Source organism: Argiope bruennichi, chromosome 6, assembly GCF_947563725.1.
Source record: "Argiope bruennichi chromosome 6, qqArgBrue1.1, whole genome shotgun sequence".
Lineage (NCBI taxonomy): Eukaryota > Metazoa > Arthropoda > Arachnida > Araneae > Araneidae > Argiope > Argiope bruennichi.
In genome coordinates, this window is record NC_079156.1 from 93,824,609 (window position 1) to 93,847,190 (window position 22,582).

General features: G+C 28.4%; 1 protein-coding gene and 6 non-coding genes across 7 annotated transcripts in view; 6 read left to right on the forward strand and 1 right to left on the reverse strand.

Annotated features, from left to right (window-relative positions):
• The first annotated feature begins 10,922 nt into the window (after window positions 1–10,922).
• Window positions 10,923–11,011, forward strand: Trnam-cau (transfer RNA methionine (anticodon CAU)). The gene is given in 2 exon segments: window positions 10,923–10,959; window positions 10,976–11,011. It is a non-coding gene; the product is annotated as a tRNA-Met (tRNA).
• Window positions 11,012–11,842: 831 nt separating this feature from the next.
• On the forward strand, window positions 11,843–11,914 carry Trnae-uuc (transfer RNA glutamic acid (anticodon UUC)). Its single transcript has one exon. It is a non-coding gene; the product is annotated as a tRNA-Glu (tRNA).
• Window positions 11,915–11,919: 5 nt separating this feature from the next.
• Trnaq-cug (transfer RNA glutamine (anticodon CUG)) lies at window positions 11,920–11,991 on the forward strand. Its single transcript has one exon. It is a non-coding gene; the product is annotated as a tRNA-Gln (tRNA).
• Window positions 11,992–13,526: 1,535 nt separating this feature from the next.
• Window positions 13,527–13,615, forward strand: Trnam-cau (transfer RNA methionine (anticodon CAU)). The gene is given in 2 exon segments: window positions 13,527–13,563; window positions 13,580–13,615. It is a non-coding gene; the product is annotated as a tRNA-Met (tRNA).
• Window positions 13,616–14,191: 576 nt separating this feature from the next.
• Trnae-uuc (transfer RNA glutamic acid (anticodon UUC)) lies at window positions 14,192–14,263 on the forward strand. The gene has a single exon. It is a non-coding gene; the product is annotated as a tRNA-Glu (tRNA).
• Window positions 14,264–14,268: 5 nt separating this feature from the next.
• On the forward strand, window positions 14,269–14,340 carry Trnaq-uug (transfer RNA glutamine (anticodon UUG)). The gene has a single exon. It is a non-coding gene; the product is annotated as a tRNA-Gln (tRNA).
• Window positions 14,341–16,496: 2,156 nt separating this feature from the next.
• The window catches only part of LOC129971833 (fibroblast growth factor receptor 4-like), a 29,728-nt gene continuing 23,642 nt past the window's right edge, over window positions 16,497–22,582 (reverse strand). The window contains exons 18-19 of the mRNA XM_056085808.1: window positions 21,379–21,478; window positions 16,497–19,541 (exon numbers count right to left, since the gene is read on the reverse strand). Of these exons, the coding sequence (XP_055941783.1) occupies window positions 19,470–19,541; window positions 21,379–21,478 (172 nt within the window). The 3' untranslated portion in view covers window positions 16,497–19,469. The remainder of the gene's footprint in view (window positions 19,542–21,378; window positions 21,479–22,582) is intronic.

Below are 22,582 nucleotides of genomic sequence, written 5' to 3' on the forward strand. Positions count from 1 at the left end.
AATTATTTTTTTAATTCCAAGTAGCAGTTATTCGTATCTGAACAGTAGTGCTTAAACTTATAGATTAGTAATTTCAAATTTTCGATCTGTTCATAAAGTAACTCTGTGCACAGCCCCGAATAGTGGCAGATTTACATGTTTTGCAACCAAAGACAGTGCACATTGTAAGATTCATCTTTCAAAAAAACTGGTCAGTTTAATTTGAAACTATAATACACTTTTAATTTAAGAACATAATGATTTATTTTCGATTAATTTTATTTTAGTACCTTTACAAAAACGAATTGCCTTTTTATTGTGATTCATGATTGTACGATCCCTACGTTTGTATGAAATATTATTGCAACAGACATATAGTGTTTATTAATACTATGCAATAATATAGCAGCAGATATGTGGTGCCAATTAATAAAATGCAATGTTACTACAGCAGATATATAGTGTTTATTAATGCTATGCAATATTATTGCAGCAGACACTTGTTATTTATTAATACTATGCAATGTTATTGCAGCAGACACTTGTTATTTATTAATGATGCTATGCAATATTATTGCAGCAGACACTTGTTAATTATTAATGCTATGCTATATTATTGCAGCAGACACTTGTTATTTATTAATGCTATGCAATGTTATTGCTGCAGACATTCATTATTTATTGATATTATAAAATGTTATTGCAGCAGACATTTGGTGTTTGTCCATGCTGTGTAATATAATTGCAGCAGACACTTGCATTATTAATACTATAATAACTAAGTAAACGTACTCGCCTAATTATACTTGACAAAATTTTAACAGCATCCTAATATTTTATAATTAATAGAGCATAAATTTTCTTACAAATTTATCTATTTGATAACTAGATTAATAACATTTTTAATCAAGCTGCTTGTATTACCTCTGCCAGCGAACATAGGCCTAGTCGGATATACACCGTTGAACCCAATCATATGTCGAATTTATTGAATTCAATGACCCAGCTGAATCTGGTAATTGGATCATTTTATCAAAAATAAACTGAGAAATTTATGCAACTTTAAAATCCATACCCATCGAAACATGGACAGAGAAAAATGATCAATGCCTTTGATATTAGTATAAAAACCATGAGCGGAAACATAAGGCTTCTGACCTTAATTGCATAAATTACATTACCGTAATAATAGTACCAAATATATTTATGACCTAGGCTTCTAAAAAAGAACTAATTGTCGCATTTTCTCTTCGTTAGATCTATTTTAAACTTTCTCCATCGCTACAATAACTGAACGGAAAAAAGAAGGGGAAAAGAAAATAAAAACTTCGCTGCATTTACCGTGAAATCGTAAATTTCAGCAGCTCTAGAATCATAATTAAGAATTGAGTTCTGCTCGGGACACGCCGAACATCGTTTTCTAAAAATACACCATCGCATCCCGCGCTAACGGAAAGAATTAAAATGACAACTCTCTTTGCAGCCTGACCTTGAGTACGTCTTCGCACGATTTACCCTTGTGTTTACGTTTTGCTTCCGCGCGTTCGTATGGTTAACAGCACTTGCATCCGTAATAAGCTGGCTATTCTTTGTTCTGTTTCTGCATTTTCCCGCCCTTTTTTTTAGCTTAAAGAAAACGTATTTTAACGTTTTTCTGGTAATTCTTCATCCAAGCTTTTCGTGGAAGTTAAGTGAAATTATTATTCTCAGGCCAATGAGATGACAGATTTCAAACAGGCAGCTGCCTAATTTTTCTAGGCTCAGAAAGGATCGCTGACAAATCGAATGGAAACTTTTTTCCCTAGTTGGTAAATAAATAAAATTTATTAAAGAATAAATATTCTATGAACTATAAAAATATTAAAATAATATCAACATTTTATCAAATATAATTGGTAAGGCTCTTATAATTCATCGTGTCCACATAGATATTACAAACACTGACCATCTGCTTAATTGATTACTATATATAATTGACCAGTGCTGTCTATAACGCTGAATGGAATTTAAAAATATACACTCCGATGCGAAATCCCAACTTTTGTTTTAGGAATCTAGCGGCATAGGCAGATCTGATAGACAAACTCAAATCCGATTCCGATTAAATAGCTATCAGATCAAATGTCAAGTGGAATGAATGATTCCCAGTAAAAAGGACGACAATACGGATTTGGAAATGAAAATTATTTCATTACTTTATTGTTAAAATTTTAACAACATTAATTTCTATCAAATTAATGAAATAAAAAAAATCTATATTATTCTGCATGAAAACACAGGGGCAAAACACAGCCGAAACATAATCAAGAATGGCATTTGCAGTAAACAGTAGTACACAAGCAAAGAATTGCTATTAAACAATCGCAGTAGAATAAAATGCTCAGACAGAATTCGCTTAAGATCAGAGAGGAATTTGGTCAACTACTTCTCCCGACTCGACTGCTTCATTCTCATCTGTACGCCTCTGTTTTTATAGCTCCCGTAATAAGGCATTTAATGTTCGAAAACAAATTCTATAACTCGAATCTTAATAGATTTAGGGCCATAATTTTTGAGTATTCGGAATCCATCATTTTTTCCCCGAAAGTCATCAATTTTGTCGCCAAGACCGGGGGTTTATTACCCTGGCATCCTTTCAACAACCGTTAAAAATATCTGTAAAATTATCTTCCTTACCATGAGACTAATTGCTCTGGAGGTGGGGGGGGGATTGCAAATTCACAACAGTATATTTATTTACACACGCACAAACTTATGTCTAATTCCATTTCTGAAATAAATAAATTTAATATAAGTCCAAAATTATTGTCTTTAAAACGTCTCTTCTAAGATCGATATTCATTTCTCCATGTGCACCTCTCATCACGGCATTACCGAAATGACAGTTTCACATTTTGATTGTTTTTCATGGTTTGGTTCTTACTTTGAATGATATTTCCAGGAATGTTTCGAAGTCTCGCGGCTCTCTCTAGTGCCCAGATTCTTTATTCTCTTTTGCTCCTCTGTCGCTTCCCTATCCTTGGTTATTGAATAAGGTGCTGTGAAAATTCTGTTTGTGAAGGCATTACATTCTTCTGTTTATATAAAATGTTTCATAAGTTTTAGTTTTGAGCAAGTTATGTGTAGTTTGAAGCATGACGAATTACTCGATTTAAGATTAATTTTATAGCGGTACATAAATCAGATTTATAGTCGCCATATCAAGTTTGATTGCTTTCTGTTTCTTATTCCGACTCTGTAACAAAAATAATGTATTCAAAGTTTGATTTATTGCTGATGGCAACAGTTAGATGTTTTCTAAAATACGATTGCTTTTAAATTAATTTTAACATAGAACTAAATGAAACAATAATTGTTTAATTATAAATAATAATAATGGATGTAAATATAAATATTTTTAAAAACACACTTAACTTTTTAGGATCTAAAAAGTATATTTTTATGTTGTTTTAAATGCAACTTCTAATATAATTTTTAGTCTTTAATTTATAAAGCAGCAAGTGTTACCACAATACAAGAAGGTGTTACCCCTTTTATAGTATCGTATTTAATTTAATAAGTCGATTAATCGATAGTTAAGCTCTGGAAATATTAAAACAGTTTTTGACCGTCTAAAATAAATGAATACAAAAACAAATAACATATACAAAATTTCAGCACATATGAAAATAAATGTAAAAATAATAATGAATCATAAATTTCCACATATGAAAATGAATAATAAATAAATGAATGTGAATCAATTACCAAATTCCATCTTTACAAACATAAAACAATTCAAGTTTGATGAGTCTTTAAAAAAGGAATGAGGTGACATCTGCTATGCTTGGAAAAATCCGGTTCTTACCGGTCTTTAGCAAAAGGCAGCTGATGATCAGTACACAAAATTTTAGTACATAAGGAAGTGAATGGAAAATCAATTACAAAAGTCCATCTTTACAAACATAAAACAGTACATATGAATGCGCTTAAGGTATTCCAAAGATTTTTGAAAAATCTATTAAATTACTACAAATTTTTGAAAAATCTATTAGTTATTTTTTTTTTCTAAAATCATTTTTGGCATTCAATTTGGGTTAATGTCACAACAATAGCTAAACATGTATTTAGCTATTGTTGCCACATTAAAAGCTATATGCTAAAAGTTCTATGTATGCTAAGCCATATGCTAAAAGTTCTATGCATGCTAAGCCATATGCTAAAAGTTCTATGTATGCTAAGCCATATACTAAAAGTCTTATTTATGCTAAGCCATATGCTAAAAGTTGTGATTTTCACTTTGTTCTAAATTTCAAAAAAGTACTGAATGTTCCTTTTTTTTTTTTTTTTTTTTTGCTTTTAATAACCGCCATTTTTTTAAATGTATTAGATCTAAATTAATTGCTGAAGAATATTTACTAATTTATCTTCTGAAGAATTACTAAGCAAATATTATATATATCGTATTTTGATTATTGTAATACCTTTTTTATGCATATTATTCGTAAATCTTATTCTCATATACGATTAAATGACTACATATCTAGTAAGCCGAAATTGAACTAAAATGATGCCATGTCTATGATTTTATTCTGCTTTTTAATTCGGAAATAAAAGTTCTAGGAATGGCAACCGAAACAACAGTCCATTATTCATCTGTTTCCAAACATGTCAGGAAAAGAATAAACGAATGATATTTCATTCTGTAAAGCTTCAGATATTATTTTTCAGTCATATTAATTTGGAGCTTATTAAATATTATCAAAAACTTTACAATATGTGTGATTTTTTTTAAAAAACATATTACAATAAGAAAGGAAAAAAGTGTGATCACATAATATAGTGGGTTTTGTAGTTGAACCTGAATAGTTCAGTACTGTTACCAACAAAACTCTGGGTTGAAACCATATCTGCTTTCTTTGTAATTCGGAAGAACTAATATTATTCGAGTTTCTATTTATTTTGTATTTTATAGACATAAGAAATCAATATCTTTTAAAAAGATTCTCTCTTATTTAGAAGATTGGAATAATTACAAACTCTCACAATTGAAATTCTGCAAGAACAAAGTTAATTATAATTCTGAACGAAGGGTTCTAACAATTTTTTCTTTCATTATTCTAATTATGAAAGTTCTGCTTGGTTTAGTATTCTGTTAGAATAATTCGGCAAGAAAGAAAAAAAGTAAGCTCTTTTATATTTTTTTGTTTTTATAATTATTTAGTTTTGATTTTTTTTATTAATTACAATTCATCTCCATATTTCGTTAGGATGGAATTTTTTTGCAATCCCCCCTTTTATCTTATTACAATCAGCTTCTTAAATTTCCTCAATCCAGTTGAATCTCCAGAAAACCGCCTCGAACCGGATTAAGAATAAAAGATCTTATAGAATTAGAATATTTATTTTCCAAATCACGCATTCGAGAATGAAAGAACAGCGGCACAGGAAATCCCCCACCGAGGCAGCAGGCGATTTTTTCGAAAGGGGTGAGCACTGAATGACGTCAGGTAGGAAAGTTTCATCAGACGATTTTCCGGGGTGCGGGCGGGAAAGGGAAGCTCGACACGTGGAGGAAAGAGGTCAAGGTTAAGAAAGGATCGATGCTGACGCTTCAGTCTGCCAGCTGTGGCCACAGATACGATGGGAAGTAAATTTTTAGCTTCCATGTGGAGTAGCAGTGTGTAAATAACCCTTCCAGCAGATGATGAGAACACGATTCGAAAAATGAAGGGTTAGGCTATTGTAGTGGAGATTATTAACTCATAACTGGAGTAGACTAAATTTAGAGGCACGGATAAAAGTGGTGTCACCACGTGTGACAGCATTGATGTAGTGGTATAAAGATATGAAGGCGTGCTACATTTAGATGTACCGAATAACGGCTCTTCTACTGGTTTTATATTTCGTCCATAAATAAATTCCAGGAGAAATTATGTAAGGATAGATGCGAATTATTCAAGATTTAAATCTATATTTTATATCCAAGTTTTTAATGAAGAAATAAATGGAAATCATTAAATCGATTCTACAAAAAAACTGTATAGCACTAAACCAGATTGGGAGATGGTTTTGCAACATTTTGGAAATAATATGTGAAAAATTAATTTATGAGGTACTTATCAACAAAAATTAAAAATTCTGACATTATGGAATTTTAAAAAATATAACATGTGATCTTTGGATCGTCTGGCTTAATATGAGATTTTTAATAAACGCAATCAAGGAAAGATTCACAATAGAACCTTAATAATATGCAAGACAACACATGTACATGTGGGGAAAATGGGCTCATTTCAGCACTATATGTATCGAACTCAGTGGATATTACGGATAGTCATTTTGACACAATATTACAATACCCTAGAAATTAAAAAATATTAAAAGAAATGATGGAAAAGATTTCTAGTCTTTTACCAACAGTTCGAAGTTTCTTTGAACTTTTGTTGGCCGCTGTTTTCTTGTGCAATAGTTGAATAGTTAATGAGCAATAATAACTAGTCACAATAATCCCTGTTTATACGGCTTAGTGCTGTGGTAACGGGATGACTGGCTATAATTAAAAAAAAAAAAACCTTAATAATGCAATAAATATCAGATCACAGAATTTCCAAATTATTAAAAGCGTCGAATTAGAGTTCATTTTTTAAAAATGCAAGCATTTATTGCATAAAATTATGCAAATAAAAAACATTTAGTAAATATTATTGAAAAGCAGATTGATCACCAGCTTAATATTTATATCATTACAAGGTCATTGAAATCCAGTAATGCTGATTTTGATATACTTCGTGTTTTTTCCCTTTTAAAACTTGTCGTTCGCCTATCTTCAAATGCCAGTCTATGATCAGGACGGGGTTGGTACACAGTGGCGTAGCGAGAATAACTAACACGAGGGCGTAATGATCTGTTTCACCCCCTCCCTTATTGTAATCAGTGACTGAACAAATATGCCCGCGGTTTAACTTTGCATTTTCGCTCTTTTTATTATATTTAGCTTTAAAAGTAACGGTAAACGCATTCATATGTATGTTTTCTCTCCTAAACGCCACTGGACCCCCCCCCCGTTGCTACGTTTCTGTTGTAATGCTGAATTACTAATTAGAAAAGAATTAATTTCGAAGAACGAAATGCATCATATAGTTTTAACATATGTGAAATATGTTATATACATCGATGGAGGAGCGCTGCATTTTATGACAGATTTCAATATATTGATTTTAGGACGAAAAGCTGTTGTAAATGTTTTAAATCAGGAGACGTCTGAAATCCAGGAATGACTAACTAATTTTTACATAAATCTCTTGGGTAGTGACGTGCATTCAATCAAAGCAAATACGGCGGTGCTTCAATAAAAAAAATTGTTTATTTTTTTAAACACAATTTCGTTATCTTTTTTTTTTTTTTTTTTTTACTCTCTAAAACTTTCTGTGAATTTTTTTAATGCAAACACGACCTCCTTGTTGTAAAAATGAACAGTAAGAAGCTAAGATAAAAGGAATGACAGGTATCTTATTGAATCGTTCTTCCATTCAAGAATTATAACATTTCATTGCGAATGAAATAAAAAAAATGCATAAAATAATTTGTACGTATTTAACAATATAGTATTTAACAGAACAGTATATTATAAAACATAATATTCAACTTTCAACTCCATTTAAGTAATATAGTTATACGTCTATAGTCTTTAAATTGCTTGGATTATGTTATATTTAAAACTAGTAGCCTCTGGCGACCAGTTGGTTATTCTGAAATGTTCAGACAAATTCTTTCCTATGGACCAAAAAAAATTGCTATAAGCTTTATGAAATTAATTTTTTTTGATAAAATTATTTAATTATTTTTGATAAAATGATTTCATTGACAAAACTCTTTTTTTGTGCAAAAAGGTATTTATTATAAAATGTAATTTTACAAAAAAAAAAAAAAAAAAAAAAAAAAAAATCAATTGCAAACCTATAACATATTTTTTTGATAATTGTGAGAAGATAAATATGCATTCAAGATCTCGTAACTGAGCAGTGGTCGCGATCTATATTTAGGGAAACCCTGCATTAATCATTCAAAAAAAAATTTCCTCTCCTAGGAGCTCTTAATATTGTGTAGTGAAAACCAAATTTCCCACGCGCATTTTTTTCGGAATAGTCAATACTTTTTGCATAGGTATGATAACCTTAGTTTTGTTTTATCTATTTTTATTTAAATATTTATTGAAAAAAAGTAATACATACAATAATTGGTGGATGAATAAGTCTGTTGATCCCTACATGTTTCTTTCAGGGATTAAACTGGCATAGCTATATTTAGCTTCTCTCACGTGTATTTTCGTGATATTTGATTTTACATCAGTAAGTGCTAAAAATCCAGTCTCACAAAAATAAGAAATGGCAAGTGGCATTTAAAGTCTTTGAACTCTAATATTTAGGAAAGAATTTTGCCAATCAAAACTTAGTTATTGTATATGGAAAGTACATCTTTTCCCACTTAGTTGCTTACATAATTGAAGAATTTGAACGAGCTGCAAACTTCTGCAAATAACCAATATTTGGTGCCCTGGTCTACCAGAGTAAATAATACTGGGATCATAATATTGTTATGCAAATAATCCAAAAATATATCCATGGGTTATACGGTGAAAATTCTAAAAGATTCAGTAAAGGATGAAGATGCTTTATTCTATATGAAAACATGAATAGACAGCAGCAAACTACAGATAAAGAGTACACAAAACAGCATTTGTTATAAACCACGGCGTGCAAGCAACAAATCAGTAATAAGCAACTATAATAACATAAAATTCTCAGGAAGAATGTGTTCTACTATTCTCTCTCGATTCGATTCTTCTGCTGGTTACTCATTACTGATTCCAGTACTGTTTTCCGACCTTTTATAATTTCCGTGACAGGATAAAGAAGCTTCTAAATCAAACGCCCGAGTCGTAATGGTGCTATTGACAAGATTCTTGAATTTTTTGGGTCCTTCATTTTTGTCGCCAAATTTCCCGTATTCTCGCCAAATTTGTCGCGAAGCCCGGCGTTTTACTAACATAGCATTCGTTATAGCATTCAGCATTCGTTAGAACTAAATATATAAAACTCTCTTACTTACTGCGAAGTAAAGCAATATTAAAAATTTGTAACAACGGTTTTTTCGCCAGTTATTATCAATGGCAATCCTGTCGATACTGCTTCGTTCGGTGGTGGTGGGATGGTCGGCTATGCGCCAGAAAGTCATCATCAATGACATAGCAAACGCAAATTGTCCTAGGGACATGATATTATATTTTTTGTCCTCAATTCGCCTTTAACTGTAGAAAGAGAAATAAACATGTTGGTATTTTTTTCCATAAATTATCTTAGGATTGGTGTTGGAGCATCTATACTCCTTTTGTCCCCTGCCCAGTTGCTATGCCACTGTTGTGATCGAACTTCTGGCTTTAAAATTTCTGTACGTTGAACAAAATTTGGAATTCGAAAACTAAATGAACCTCTACTCGAATTTCATGCAGTCATGTTTTCTATGTGAATATAAAGCGGTGCAAACATTATTAAGCAAACAAACATATCGCTTACTTATTAGTTTGCATTAAGCTACGTCAGATGTCGTGACCTCTGGAAGTGAATTTAAAATGTAAATAAGATTATATATGAGGATAAGTCGAGAGGATCTCTAAATTGCACTATAAATTTTTCTTCAATGTAACTCGTTCGCATGTATGAATTTCATTTTTTTCTTCTTTAGTTCAACAAATTTGATTCAAAATTTTTTTCGCATTAAACGATATTTGTAATTTTAACACAAGTTTGTTAACATACTAACTTTGGCAGTGGTTTATTTAGAATAAATGACATAATAATAATGAATTATAATTTTAAATAATGAATTATATGTACAAAGATAAAAAGTAAAAAATATTTAATATAAAAATGCTTATTTTTAGAATAATGATAAAGTTATATAATATTAATAAGGCAGCATGTTTCTCTTTATGAAAATGTGCTTCAATAGGATCGTGATGTGATAGTGTTTTATGTGTAATAAAGCTTTGGAATCAATATTTCTGAAGTAAATTAAAAAAAAATTAATTATGAAAAAAATGTAAAATAAATTATAACGAACCATATATTTCAGAAAAACAGTGCATTCCGGAATTTTTTTTCTTAAGTTGGAACAAAAAAATCTGTAAAAGCCTGATAAGTAAATCTGTGAAAAGCTGAACAAATAATCTGTAAGAGGAAATGTCCTTATTTGTCCAAATTAATACAAGTTAATCTGTGGAATTAATGACCGCACAATTTTTATGCTTTTTTTTCCGTGAGCTATGATTAATATTACGATATATACAGCATACATACTATATCACGAAAAATGTTAAACAAACAGACTTCGATTTCCGAAAGATGTATCTATCACCGGAAAAGAAAATTGTAATTTCATGAAACTATTGCTTAGAATTATAAGTTTTACAGGATATGTATCACTTATATGAAATTTGTGTATTAAAATTTATTAAGCTTTAGATATCTAATGTTGAAAGCGCTTTAAGTTAGCTATGATATCCTACAGAGGGCGCCACGTTTTAGAATGGTTCTCTTTTCATACATGGGGGAAATGTTCAACATAAGGACAGAGCACACATTTCGAGATCTCGTGTTCATTTTACCAAACAGGACTAACATTAGACTTTGAATATCTAGTTTTAAAATGCGGTTATTCAAAGATTTTTTAATTTATTTCCGAGAAAGTTTCTTAATTATCATATATATTTCGATTTTTTTAAAATTTCTATTATTATTATTATAGGTTTTAAATTTATAGAGAATAATGCGTTAATAATTTTCTCTTTCATGTTTTGAAAAAAAACAAAACAAATATGTGCCAAAAATAGAAAAATCCTCGTTGAAAATTTTTACACTGAAACTTTACTTGTTTAAATAATTATTCGTGCTTCTACTATACAGGCCTCAGTAGCGCAGTAGGCAGCGCGTCAGTCTCATAATCACTCATACGAGTAATCTGAAGGTCGTGAGTTCGATCCTCACCTGGGGCAGTTTGTTTTTGCAATTCATATTTTACATTTTTCTTACATAATACATTTTAATCATTTCTTGTACAGCTTCTAAACCATTGAAAAGTATACTTATCTTTTAAAAAAATCATTTACGTACGTAATTAAAACGGTAATGAGATTATGACGCTGTATGCATTTTCTTAAAAAATAATAACACAAGTTGTTTAAATTACTAACTTTAAAAGAAATCTTTAATTATTCAATCAAATTTAAGAAGTAAGCGAGTATATTTCAGGATTTTGGAAAAAAAAAAAAAATAATAATAACAACGTACTTCCGTAAGGTTCTTCAGCGATAGAAAATAAAAATCTATGAAATCACCCTGACTTGCAATATTCGAAAAGGAAGGGGATGGGGGGGGGGACTATCAGATTGACTAAAACCAAGAAGAAAAAAAAAATTATATTTAAAAAAGTTTTTAACATTTATTGGACGCTATAAACATTATATTTCGTTAAAAAATATTTTTTGTAAAAATGTTTTAAAGGATAGGTGAATGCTCGGCAACAGATAATGTAAGATCAAGTTCCTGAGCATCTAAATCCTTAATTAAAACAAAGAATGGATATTATCGTGACACAATAGCGTTAATTATAAACATGCTTTTAGAAATAAATTATTACTGTCAGAATACACATTTTATATTTCATTTATAGAGAAAGTGATTTCATTAATAAAAATAGGGAGAACGATTTATAATAAGTTGTAAAAGCCCTAAGTATTATGGATGCACAAAACAATGTAATTGATGGCAAATGATTTATGATCAGAACTACCTTACACAAAACTTATGACCTTTCTTCCGGCAACTCCCATGTGGTCTAGTGGTTAGGATTCCTGGCTTTCACCCAGGCGGCCCGGGTTCGATTCCCGGCATGGGAAGATGAGGTTCCATGGTGTAATGGTTAGCACTCTGGACTCTGAATCCAGCGATCCGAGTTCAAATCTCGGTGGAACCTTATATTTATGCATTTTTTAATTTGCCATTAATTTTTTATGGGATTTTTCTTAATCTTTAAATTTAGTTTTCGAAGATACATGCTTCTATTAACTTAACTTGCGTTCGAGAAATTTAATATTAAAATTCATTTTGCATTTGTAATTAAAGTAAAATTTCTACTACGTTGCTTTCCATACAGGAGCAGATTATTAAAGAAGCAAAGCAGGAGATTTTCGAGAATTCATTTTTTTGCATTGTTTTTAAGATAATTTAATTTCTTACTTTCTTTTGATTTTCAAAAGTCTTAATTTTTCATTTAATTTAAAATAAAAAGTTGTTTTAAGCTCAGTCATTACGTTGAAAAGTTGATTTTTGACCAAAAATACTTAATAAGTAAAATAGCATTAAAATGTATTATTAACTGCTTTCTTTCTTTGTTTGCTTCTTTTTTTTTCAAATTTAAAATCTAAAGTAAATTTTTTTAATTCAAATTCGGTAAAATAAATTATCAATATATTCTGCATTTACAGAATACAGAGTAAGCATTCAAAAAGATTTTATAGTTTTTTAAATGCATTACAATGCGATAAAAAAATGAAAATTTCATATTATTTATCGCTTGAATAGCAGTATTTAAAAATATGTTTATTCCAAGAACTAGATAATATATTTCTTAAATGGTTTTCTAGACATATTTTGAACGAGTCAGTTCTAAAACAGACGATTTTTACTTCATATTCCTCTTTTTAGGCGAAAAAACTATGCACCAATGTTTAACTATTTAGCTATTTTTTTTAATTATCATATTTATATGCATTACTTGCAAATAGATTTTGTCCAAAAATTGATAAAATTACATTTTTGAAGTTAAGCATTACATACCGTGTCTACCTCAAAGCGTCTTTGAGTTATTTTAAGAATGTTTTTTCGGATTAAAGGGGGGAAAGTTCTAAAGCGAAATCGTCTTCACTAAAATTTCGAGGGTGAATTATTTTCAAATTACAATATTTCTTTCTGTGTAGATTTCGTACCTCCGTTTTCACCGTTTATGTGAATTAACTAAGAAGTTTTGAAAGTATACCTCTTGAAACTATTTAATACCTAAAGAATACATGTATAGCATAGAATCGAACAATTCAAATTGTGAATTTTTAAAATTCAGTTATGTAAATTCCAGTCATTAATTGGAATAAAATAATAATAATAGAATTGACAAATTCGAACTTTTTTAATTCGAATTCGTCGGAAATTCGAATGCTTTTTTTTTAATCCTTTCCTTCAAAGTCTTTATTCATATAATATTAAACTATCGTTCATCATTCGAATTTAGTTTGGCCTATTCGAATCATATTAAAAATTGTGTGTGGGGGGGGGGGAGGGAGAAATCACCTGAATTATTTAATCTTCGAATCAATTTTTCTGAACTTGGAACTGTTGGTAAATTGAATTTTTATGATCCCATATAACAACAGTTCAAATTATAAAGTTACGAATTAAACAGTTTATTGTATAATCAGTATTTGCGTAGTACTTTTCTAGATTCAGCCAGCGCAAGCCTCGGTAGCGCAGTAGGCAGCGCGTCAGTCTCATAATCACTTGTACGAGTAATCTGAAGGTCGTGAGTTCGATCCTCACCCGGGGCAGTTGCTTTTGCAGTATTTTAATTCACTGTATTTATTGATAAGAATGTTCGTAAGAATATTTTAATACCTAATTAATCAATAATGAAATTACAATAAAGGTTCAGAATTTAAAAGAAAATCTGTCGTCTAAATAATGCTATTGGAAGGAACAATATATATTTTTTCCATTTAAATAATTCGATAACTGAATGAGTCTCATTTGATATAATTTTAGATCATAATTGAAACAATTGATTATCAATACTGCATAAATTTGCACGGAAAGAATAATTTATAAAGTTTTTCTGCATATGACGTCTTTTGGCTTGAAAATATTGTTACAACCCTATCTTTCTACGGATATCATCTTTTTTATTACGACTGTAAATATAAAATTAAGTAAGTAAACAAGACATTAATTATTCATTAATAAAAATATTTAAAGAGTTATTAGATAAATTGATAGAAATCTATCAAATGAAGGTGCGAAACACAGCGATTTTGAGCAAGGAAAAAAAAAAATTCTTCTTTCCACACCACTGGAATTATTTACTAATACAACAAAATCACAAATCCTACTTTAAAAGACGCAACAGCTCCCATGTGGTCTAGTGGTTAGGATTCCTGGCTTTCACCCAGGCGGCCCGGGTTCGATTCCCGGCATGGGAAGATGGGGTTCCATGGTGTAATGGTTAGCACTCTGGACTTTGAATCCAGCGATCCGAGTTCAAATCTCGGTGGAACCTTTCATTTTTAAGTTTTTCACTTTTTTTAATGAGAAAAACAGACTTTTATATAAAAAAGTCGCAGAAAATCTTCTTTCTATGCATAAACACAGTAAAAATGACAAGTTGGTTTCACATACTTTACATCTATCAGGATTGAAGGAGTGTATTTAAGATATTCTTAAAAATATTTTTAAAATGATGTTAAAGAATTGTACTATTACAAAACCTTCATAGCCTTTACAATTTTCTGTGTTATTCTATTTGAAATCGTTAGCAAAAAGTTAAGAATCCTTACTTCGATTGAACGCATTTTTAAGAGTCGTGATGCTTCAAAATAGGACTTCAAGATGACTAAAACTAAACAAATCCAAAATATTACCAAAGCAAATCGGTACATGATAGATGGAAAGTATTTAACCCGTTTGTCATACAGATCGAAGCAAGGAAATAAGATTGCATTTGATAAACAAGTATAGTCAAACCCCGCTTAATGAGCAAAATAAAATGTAAGAAAGTCATTGGCTTAACGAACAAAACCAAATGTAAAAAAGTCACTCGCTTAACGACCGATGTTTCGCAGAAGAAGGTCGAGGAGATATCATGACGTCACATGCTAGATTGGCTTAAGAGCTTGTTTGATGACAACGTTTATATTTACATGGAAGAAGCTTTGGCTGGGTAGTTTCATCGAACGCGCCTATGAGGTTTCCAGCAAGTGCCTGTGGAGCTTTAATCGAGATTTTGTCTTTGGACAAGATTATGAGGCTAGAGATGGATAGCAATGACGATCTGATGATCTTATACAGCTACATTCTTGTCACAGTAAAAAGTTGTAAAGTAGATTTAGCCACGAAAGGGGAAAATAAGAGGTGTACCAGAACAACCTTCCAATTTAATAAGACAGATGCTGAAAATATGGAAATTATTCCATCTTATATTGAGAAGCATCGCCCTGACAAGACAGTTGGTATGTGTACTACAAATTCATTTAAAGAAGATGCTATCATTAAGCTAAAGTTTTTTTTTTTTTTTTTCAAAACAACAACAACAAAAAAAACCATGCTCAAATGAATTGATTATTTATAATGTATCTTTCTTTGGAATGGAATGCATTCTCCTATTTTCAATGGATTTCTATGGGAAGATTTGTTTTTCATTATGAGCAAGATTTTGGAACAAATTATCCTCATTTAGTGAGGTTCCACTGTATATAAAATCATCAACAAATTATTTCATTTTTTATGCATCAAAGAATCCCAAATGTTGATCAATCACATAGGTAGATTACAAATTATGCTATACTTGAATACTTCCTTTCCATACAAAATAAAATATTAATTGAATATATTGGTTAATAATTAAAAGTTTTTTGTATAATATATCTTTCTATGGAATTAGACAAATCTGAATTTTTTTCCTATTAAAATAATATCAAAATATCACCTATAATCCGAGCTTATTTTGTTTAATTTAGTGTGGCAAAATACTGCACTTCTAAATTATTTTTTAATTAAATATGAATTTAATTCTTATCTTCAATAGCAAATGAATCATTTTGTTCAACTCTTTAACCCATTTGAGGACTTTATGGTTGAATGATGTATTCAATGAAAAAAGTAATTCAACAATTTCTCCTACATCCCAACAAAAATTCAAAATACATAATTTGCATCTAATGTACTCATATTAAGGAGTTTATTAAATATATGTACTCATTTACTGAATTTATTTTTTAAAATTACTATCTGCATATTTATTAATCATTTATTTACACTTGAAATGAATTACGATTCAAAATTAGATGCAAAAATATAACCTCATCTTATAATGATATAAACTAAAAAATAACATTTCATAGGATGATTTTTTTAATATCTTTATAATCAAGCAATATCAAAATTATATATAAAGCGTTACTTCAATTGCAATCAATGCAGACAAATAAAATTTTTATTGCAGTAACATCAGCTTCAAATAAGCCAAGTTAAACTGTATTTTGATACTTGAAAAATCGTGAAATTCTTAACAGAGGGCATTAGAACACTTTTATCCTGTTTCCTTCAGTAAAGATAATAAATAACTAATTTTTCATAAAATTAATGATTCAAATATTTAAATGAAATAACACAACTGAGGCAACACTTATTTTTATTACCACATAAAGAACCCCATAATAACATCATACAATAATGTAAAATAAAATCACATTTGGAATAAGAATATAGAATAGTAACAAAAAATTACCATTCTATGAGAAAAATGTATATTCATAAACTAAAATTTTGACTTAGATAATTATAAAAGAAAAATGAGATAAAAACAATACTTTACTAAAAGACAATTTGAATATATAAAACATATTAAAAAATAATTAACTGACATATAATTTTTCATCCAGCACGTAGACTGTACAGAAAATAATAGCAAGTTAACCCAAGATTTTATTGATATACTTTTTTATTCATGAAGCAAGAATGTAGTGTTAAATTAAGAGTTTGATATAATAAATTATTTTACTATTATTTTTGAAGCATATTTCTTGTAAGTTAAAATAAAGCCAATAAACCTTGCTAGACTTTTTTCCTTAGAAAAGATAATGGAATAAAAATTTCTAAAGTTATTTTTAACAGAGGTGACATTTTTCTTAAATTTAAATTTCGGCTCATGTCAGTAATATTTAAAATACTCAACAAAACAAGCTTAGCTTTTTAAATTTTCTCTGACCCTGAAAATAATTGAAATAGAAACAAGAAAAACAAGGATAAAAATGGAGAAACATAAATGCAATCTAAAATGGCAACACAAATAATGGAATTTGAAAGACAGGTGCAAAACAAAACAGTACTTAATTAACAATAAACAAACAAATAAAAAACTTTGATATTTTTGGAAATGCACTAAATTAGAATTTTACAAAATAGAATTGCACAACAAGAAATATAACATTTTGTAACAGTGAGATTCATAAGCAACTAAATTCAGATGAAAACAAAGTATGAAAAGCTGTCTAAAAAGGAACTTCAAATTCAATACAAGAAAACCCCAAACCACAGTGAACACCGGTACAGGTACAACATATAAATAAAAAAAAAAACTAAAATATAGTAAATCATCATTTTATAAAAGATAGAACACTATGCGTTATAATATCACTGCAAAAAAAGTAAATCTATGTCCTCTTGGAAATTTTTAAAAAGTAAAGAATTACTTTCCAGAAAATTTATCAAAATTTAAAAATTATATTTTTCTAATTTTATTTATTAAAATTAAGGTGAACATTTCATAGCATATTTTAAAGTTTTATTTGCTGTTAAGCAGTTCAACATGACTTTATACAGCCTTGCTAAAAAAGAATTTAGAATTTCTATCAAACCATTACAGAATACAGTGATAAATGTATGTATGAACAAGATATATTGGACATCTTAAACCCCAAATGGGGCTCAGAGAAGTATATTAAGATCATACAATTCACCACATGAACTTTCCTTCGAGCTCTTTAATTTCAGTGCAAAATTTATAGTTAAATAAGCCATGATTTATAAAATTTCATTACATTTTTATAAATAATAATGTTAAATTTAATTCATTTTTAGCTATTAATTGATATTTCCTTCTTAAATTTACTTTTCAACTTTATGGCATAAATGATTTTTTCCCCTTCAATCCAAACTCTCATTTATTTTATGAACATGATCAAGTAGATTTCTAATATTCAATTCTAATTTCTTCCACCCTACAAAATATATAGTTTTCTCTCATTTGATATAAATTTTTTTAATAATACTGTTAGATCTTGAAGCTAAATTTCAAGCACTTTTTCTTCCCAAGAAAGTAATAAAAATATAAGATTTAAGTATTATTATATACAAAAAAAATTATGAGGTAAGGCAAGATAAAAAAAAATAATTATCACAAAATAAATAAATAAAAAAAAATTCGGAATGTATAAAATTGTAGCAGTGATTTCAATAAATAGAAAATATGCAGAAAGTATTAGAAAATGAATAACTGCTGATTTATAGAAAAGTTTGTTTTATAATAAATTTGACAAAAAAATTCAATGAAAAAGTTGTTTATCAAATTTTAAATTTGATCATCAGATAAAAAATATAATACAAATAATTTAGGTGCTTACATAATAATTGCAATACAAATAAGCGAAATATGATTTTAAAAACACAATCAACCATAAAAATTATTTATAATATTTAAATCTAATGAAAGTAAGTCATTTGATTTAATGCACATCAAGGATTTTGAACAATGCCTTTTGGAATTGTTTAGAATAAAATTTGATTCACGAGAAACTTAAAGGATCACTTCTTTTACAATTTTTAATATTAGCTGATAAAAAAAAAGGTAAACTTAAAATATTTAAATAAAATTTGCAAAGTGAATTTCTTTAATTTCTTTCTAGTGTCATTTATATACCCCCCCCCCTCCATGAATTGAACATCCATTTCACACACAAAAAACAGTCTATATACATGAAAGGATTGATGTTCTTTAAATTTTCCAATCATGGGATAGTCACAAAATTTTGCAGATAGATGATGATCAAAAGTTTAAAAAGACATCTTAATATAAAGAGAGTAAATACAGATTAAAATATTGAATCAGTAATTGAAAAATATTCTAACTAATATAGAATAATTTTTTTTCTTCTTAATTTTCAAGTAAAGCTTGATCACAAACATTCACTGATTAAAGATCTAATAACAATAAAAATTGATTGCTTAACAAATTCATATAAAATGCTTAATAAAATGAAAATTATGAAACCCAAATGCTAAATATACATTTTATAATAAATTGTAAAAATTTATGTCAAATCTAACTAAGAGCATATGTATAAAAAAATATAATAAAAATTACCAAGAGACCATTATACCTGGTATGATATTATGACTTAGTATTATAAACTGTTCTATAAAATTAAGAAACAAAATATATAGAGATGTCCTTTCATTTGATAAGAAATAGCTGCAATACTGTTTTCATATACTTCTAGATTGTTCACTGCCATCAAATATCTAGCATATCATAGAAAATTAAATATCAATATAAAACTGAGGTGGGAAAATAATATATGTACAATATAAAACTCTTGAAATGTTGTCTAGGAATGTACATAAGTGCATTGTTTACTGATCTTCAGCAGCAGGATCAAATTTAGCATATTGATAGTTGACACAATCCTGGAAATTAATGTGTTCCTGTAAGGAAATGAAAGGTACATATGTGGGTAATAAAGTAAAACAATTTATAAGGATTATAATTTTTCTTTTTTGTATTTCTTTTAATGAAACGAAGAATACACAAATAGATTCAGTTTTGAATGGAAATGCAATATGTATTCAATAAATTCAATTTATATACAACCTAAAAATAATTATTTCCTAATCGCTCTAACTCAGGTTTACTTTGATTTCGGAACTGTATAGGTTATTTTTTTCTCAACACTCTGGTATACGCAGAACCCAAAATGCTGCTTCAGCAAATTCCCTTCATTAACCTATATAAGTTTAAATTATTTTTAGATAGTCTGTTTTTCTCTTTGAACTGTATCTCGCACTGCTCACGGCTCTTACAAATTAACAATTGGGATTCTTTACTTATCATCTTAAAAATTACAGAATTTCACACATCTGTTTTCTTAAAATCAAAAATGTTTTGCATACAAATATAATAAAAAAATAAATCAACAAGAGTGATCACCCAAAACTTTCTTGTACACTAAATAATAAATATACTTGCAACCATACCATTGGTGCATTGTAGTCAGAAAGGAGCCTACTAGAATATGCCCTTTGGAGATTAATAAATAACAAATGTATAATTTGGATGCCTCTTTTCCAGGTAATTAAAAATACAATACTATATTACAATTGAACTATATGAATTATATTTGTGTTTTAGAGTTTTCATGTTTGCAAACTTGTAAAAGTATAAACCAACAAAAAGTGAATTCTTAGATGGATTTAGATCCAAATTTAATAGATATCTATAGTTTAGACGTTAAATGTGCACGTCAGTTTTTGTCCATTGAGCTATCATGTAATTATTATCTTAACATAGATTTGGACAGGCAGACTTGTTCTGAATGGATTACATTCAAAATTTGACAGAAATCTACAAATTTGGTACAAACACCATGCACCAAATTTCATTCATCTAGTGCAAAGTGGTTTCAAGTTATTATATTCACAAACAGACATAATTGCAAAACACATGTTTTTTTGTATTCAAAGAAATTAATCACAATCTTAAAATTCGATTTTTTTGATGAATACAATAATTTGTAACAAAGAAATAAAAAAGCTACAAAAACGCATATTTACTAGTGTATAAAAAAAGGCAAGGAAAATTTTTTATTAAAAAATAAAACCCCATAAAAATGGAATATGCTGTGAAAATATTGTGAGCAAAATAGAATTTTATTCATGTTTACATTTCATTTCAAAAAATATTCAGAATTTACTTACTTATAATATTCATTATCAATTAATTAACTTTGCCATTATTTTCAAAACCTTATGATTTTTGATTAAAAAATATTTTTATTTTTATAGTACATTGATAAATGCATGCTTTTTATTATTGTATTTATATTTTTTAAAATTCTAATATATTCTGTTATTATAATATTACGGAATATTGCAATCAATATTTTCTGAAATTCAAAAACATCATACATTCCTGATACAGAATCAAAATTTAATAGACTGACAATCAAATACTTAAAATGTTAAAATATTGCATGGACACCAGGAAGATAAAACTATAGAAAATTTCAAGATAATACAACTAACAGTGAGGGAAATATTAATCACAAAATTCCATTATTATAAATACCAAACATATTTCTGTTTGAAATTAAAAAGACACCTTTCTGAAAAATTTGGTAAAAGGAATTTGCATTTTGTGTAAAAATATTTATAGGAATTATAGTGAGTATGAAATCATATCCAAAGTCAAGAAATTATTAAAATTTGATAAAATCAAAAATATCCTAAGTAAAAATATATTAAATATTTCTCCAAGTAAATTTACCTTAGCATTTAAAAACATGCTCTGCAAACTGGTAGCTAATTCCATAAATGAAGGCCTTTCATCAGCATCTAATTCCCAACAATGTAACATCAGCTGAAACCTAAAAAATGAATTATTAAAATTTTGCCATGAAAAATATGAATATCTTTATTAGTAAAGATTAATGGCTAAAAATGGACAATATATGGAAAAGCAATAAAGAAGTCAAATGAATAGCATATAATTTTTTTTTTAAATTAAAATGTAACACCCATAAATTTAGCATCTTAGTTCCAAAACAATAATATTTTCTACATGTCCTGCAACTGAGTTCCAATCTTAAATGGTAACAATGATGATATTAATAATAATAATAATGGGGGTTAACAAAATTGCTTTCACTTGGGGGAATTTTCAAATTCTAATATGAACTGCTTATCATGTTATATTAGGTGTTAAAAATATCAATGAGAGAAAAAGAATAAATTTTCCTAAATTTGAATAAAGCTGAAAAACAACACATTTTAATACTAAACTCTCTAATTATATGATTGAGAACTAATATAAATGATTTATTTTTCTTCTTGTATCTCAAAGATAAATTACTGAAGCTTTTATAGTCTCCACTAAATTTTAATTCATATGGATAAACCCAATGAGTTTTAGGAGTTTCTTCAAAACACCAGATAAACATTTTTTTTTTTATTACAATTCTAATTATGGATATTCCCTAGTTATATATTTATATGTCTTTCCATATATCATATCATATTTTTCTATTTTTTAATGCTAACCAGTAATATAACCCAAATTTTATATAATATTTACAAAAACTGGAAGGAATCATTTCAATTTTTATAAATGCTTAATCTCAAACTACAATAAACTTAATATTTTATTTTCGCAACACCACTTCCCTTCAGTATTATTGATATCAACATTTTTAAATATATAATAAATCCTTTTAAACAGTAATATTCAAAGTAAAATTATTGTAACCAACTCTCATAATATTATACATCACCTAATTCTATAACTTCTTTATGAGTATCTTCAATATATTGAATCAACTATTTCTTAACAACTAACCACATTTAGGGCCCAGATTATTGACCTTTTTAGACTGTTAAATAATTCAAATAAGAAAAAGCATTTTTTTTTTTAAATTCACCATGTTATTTAATACAAATGAAAAACATGAATTCAACTGAATCAGTTTATTGCA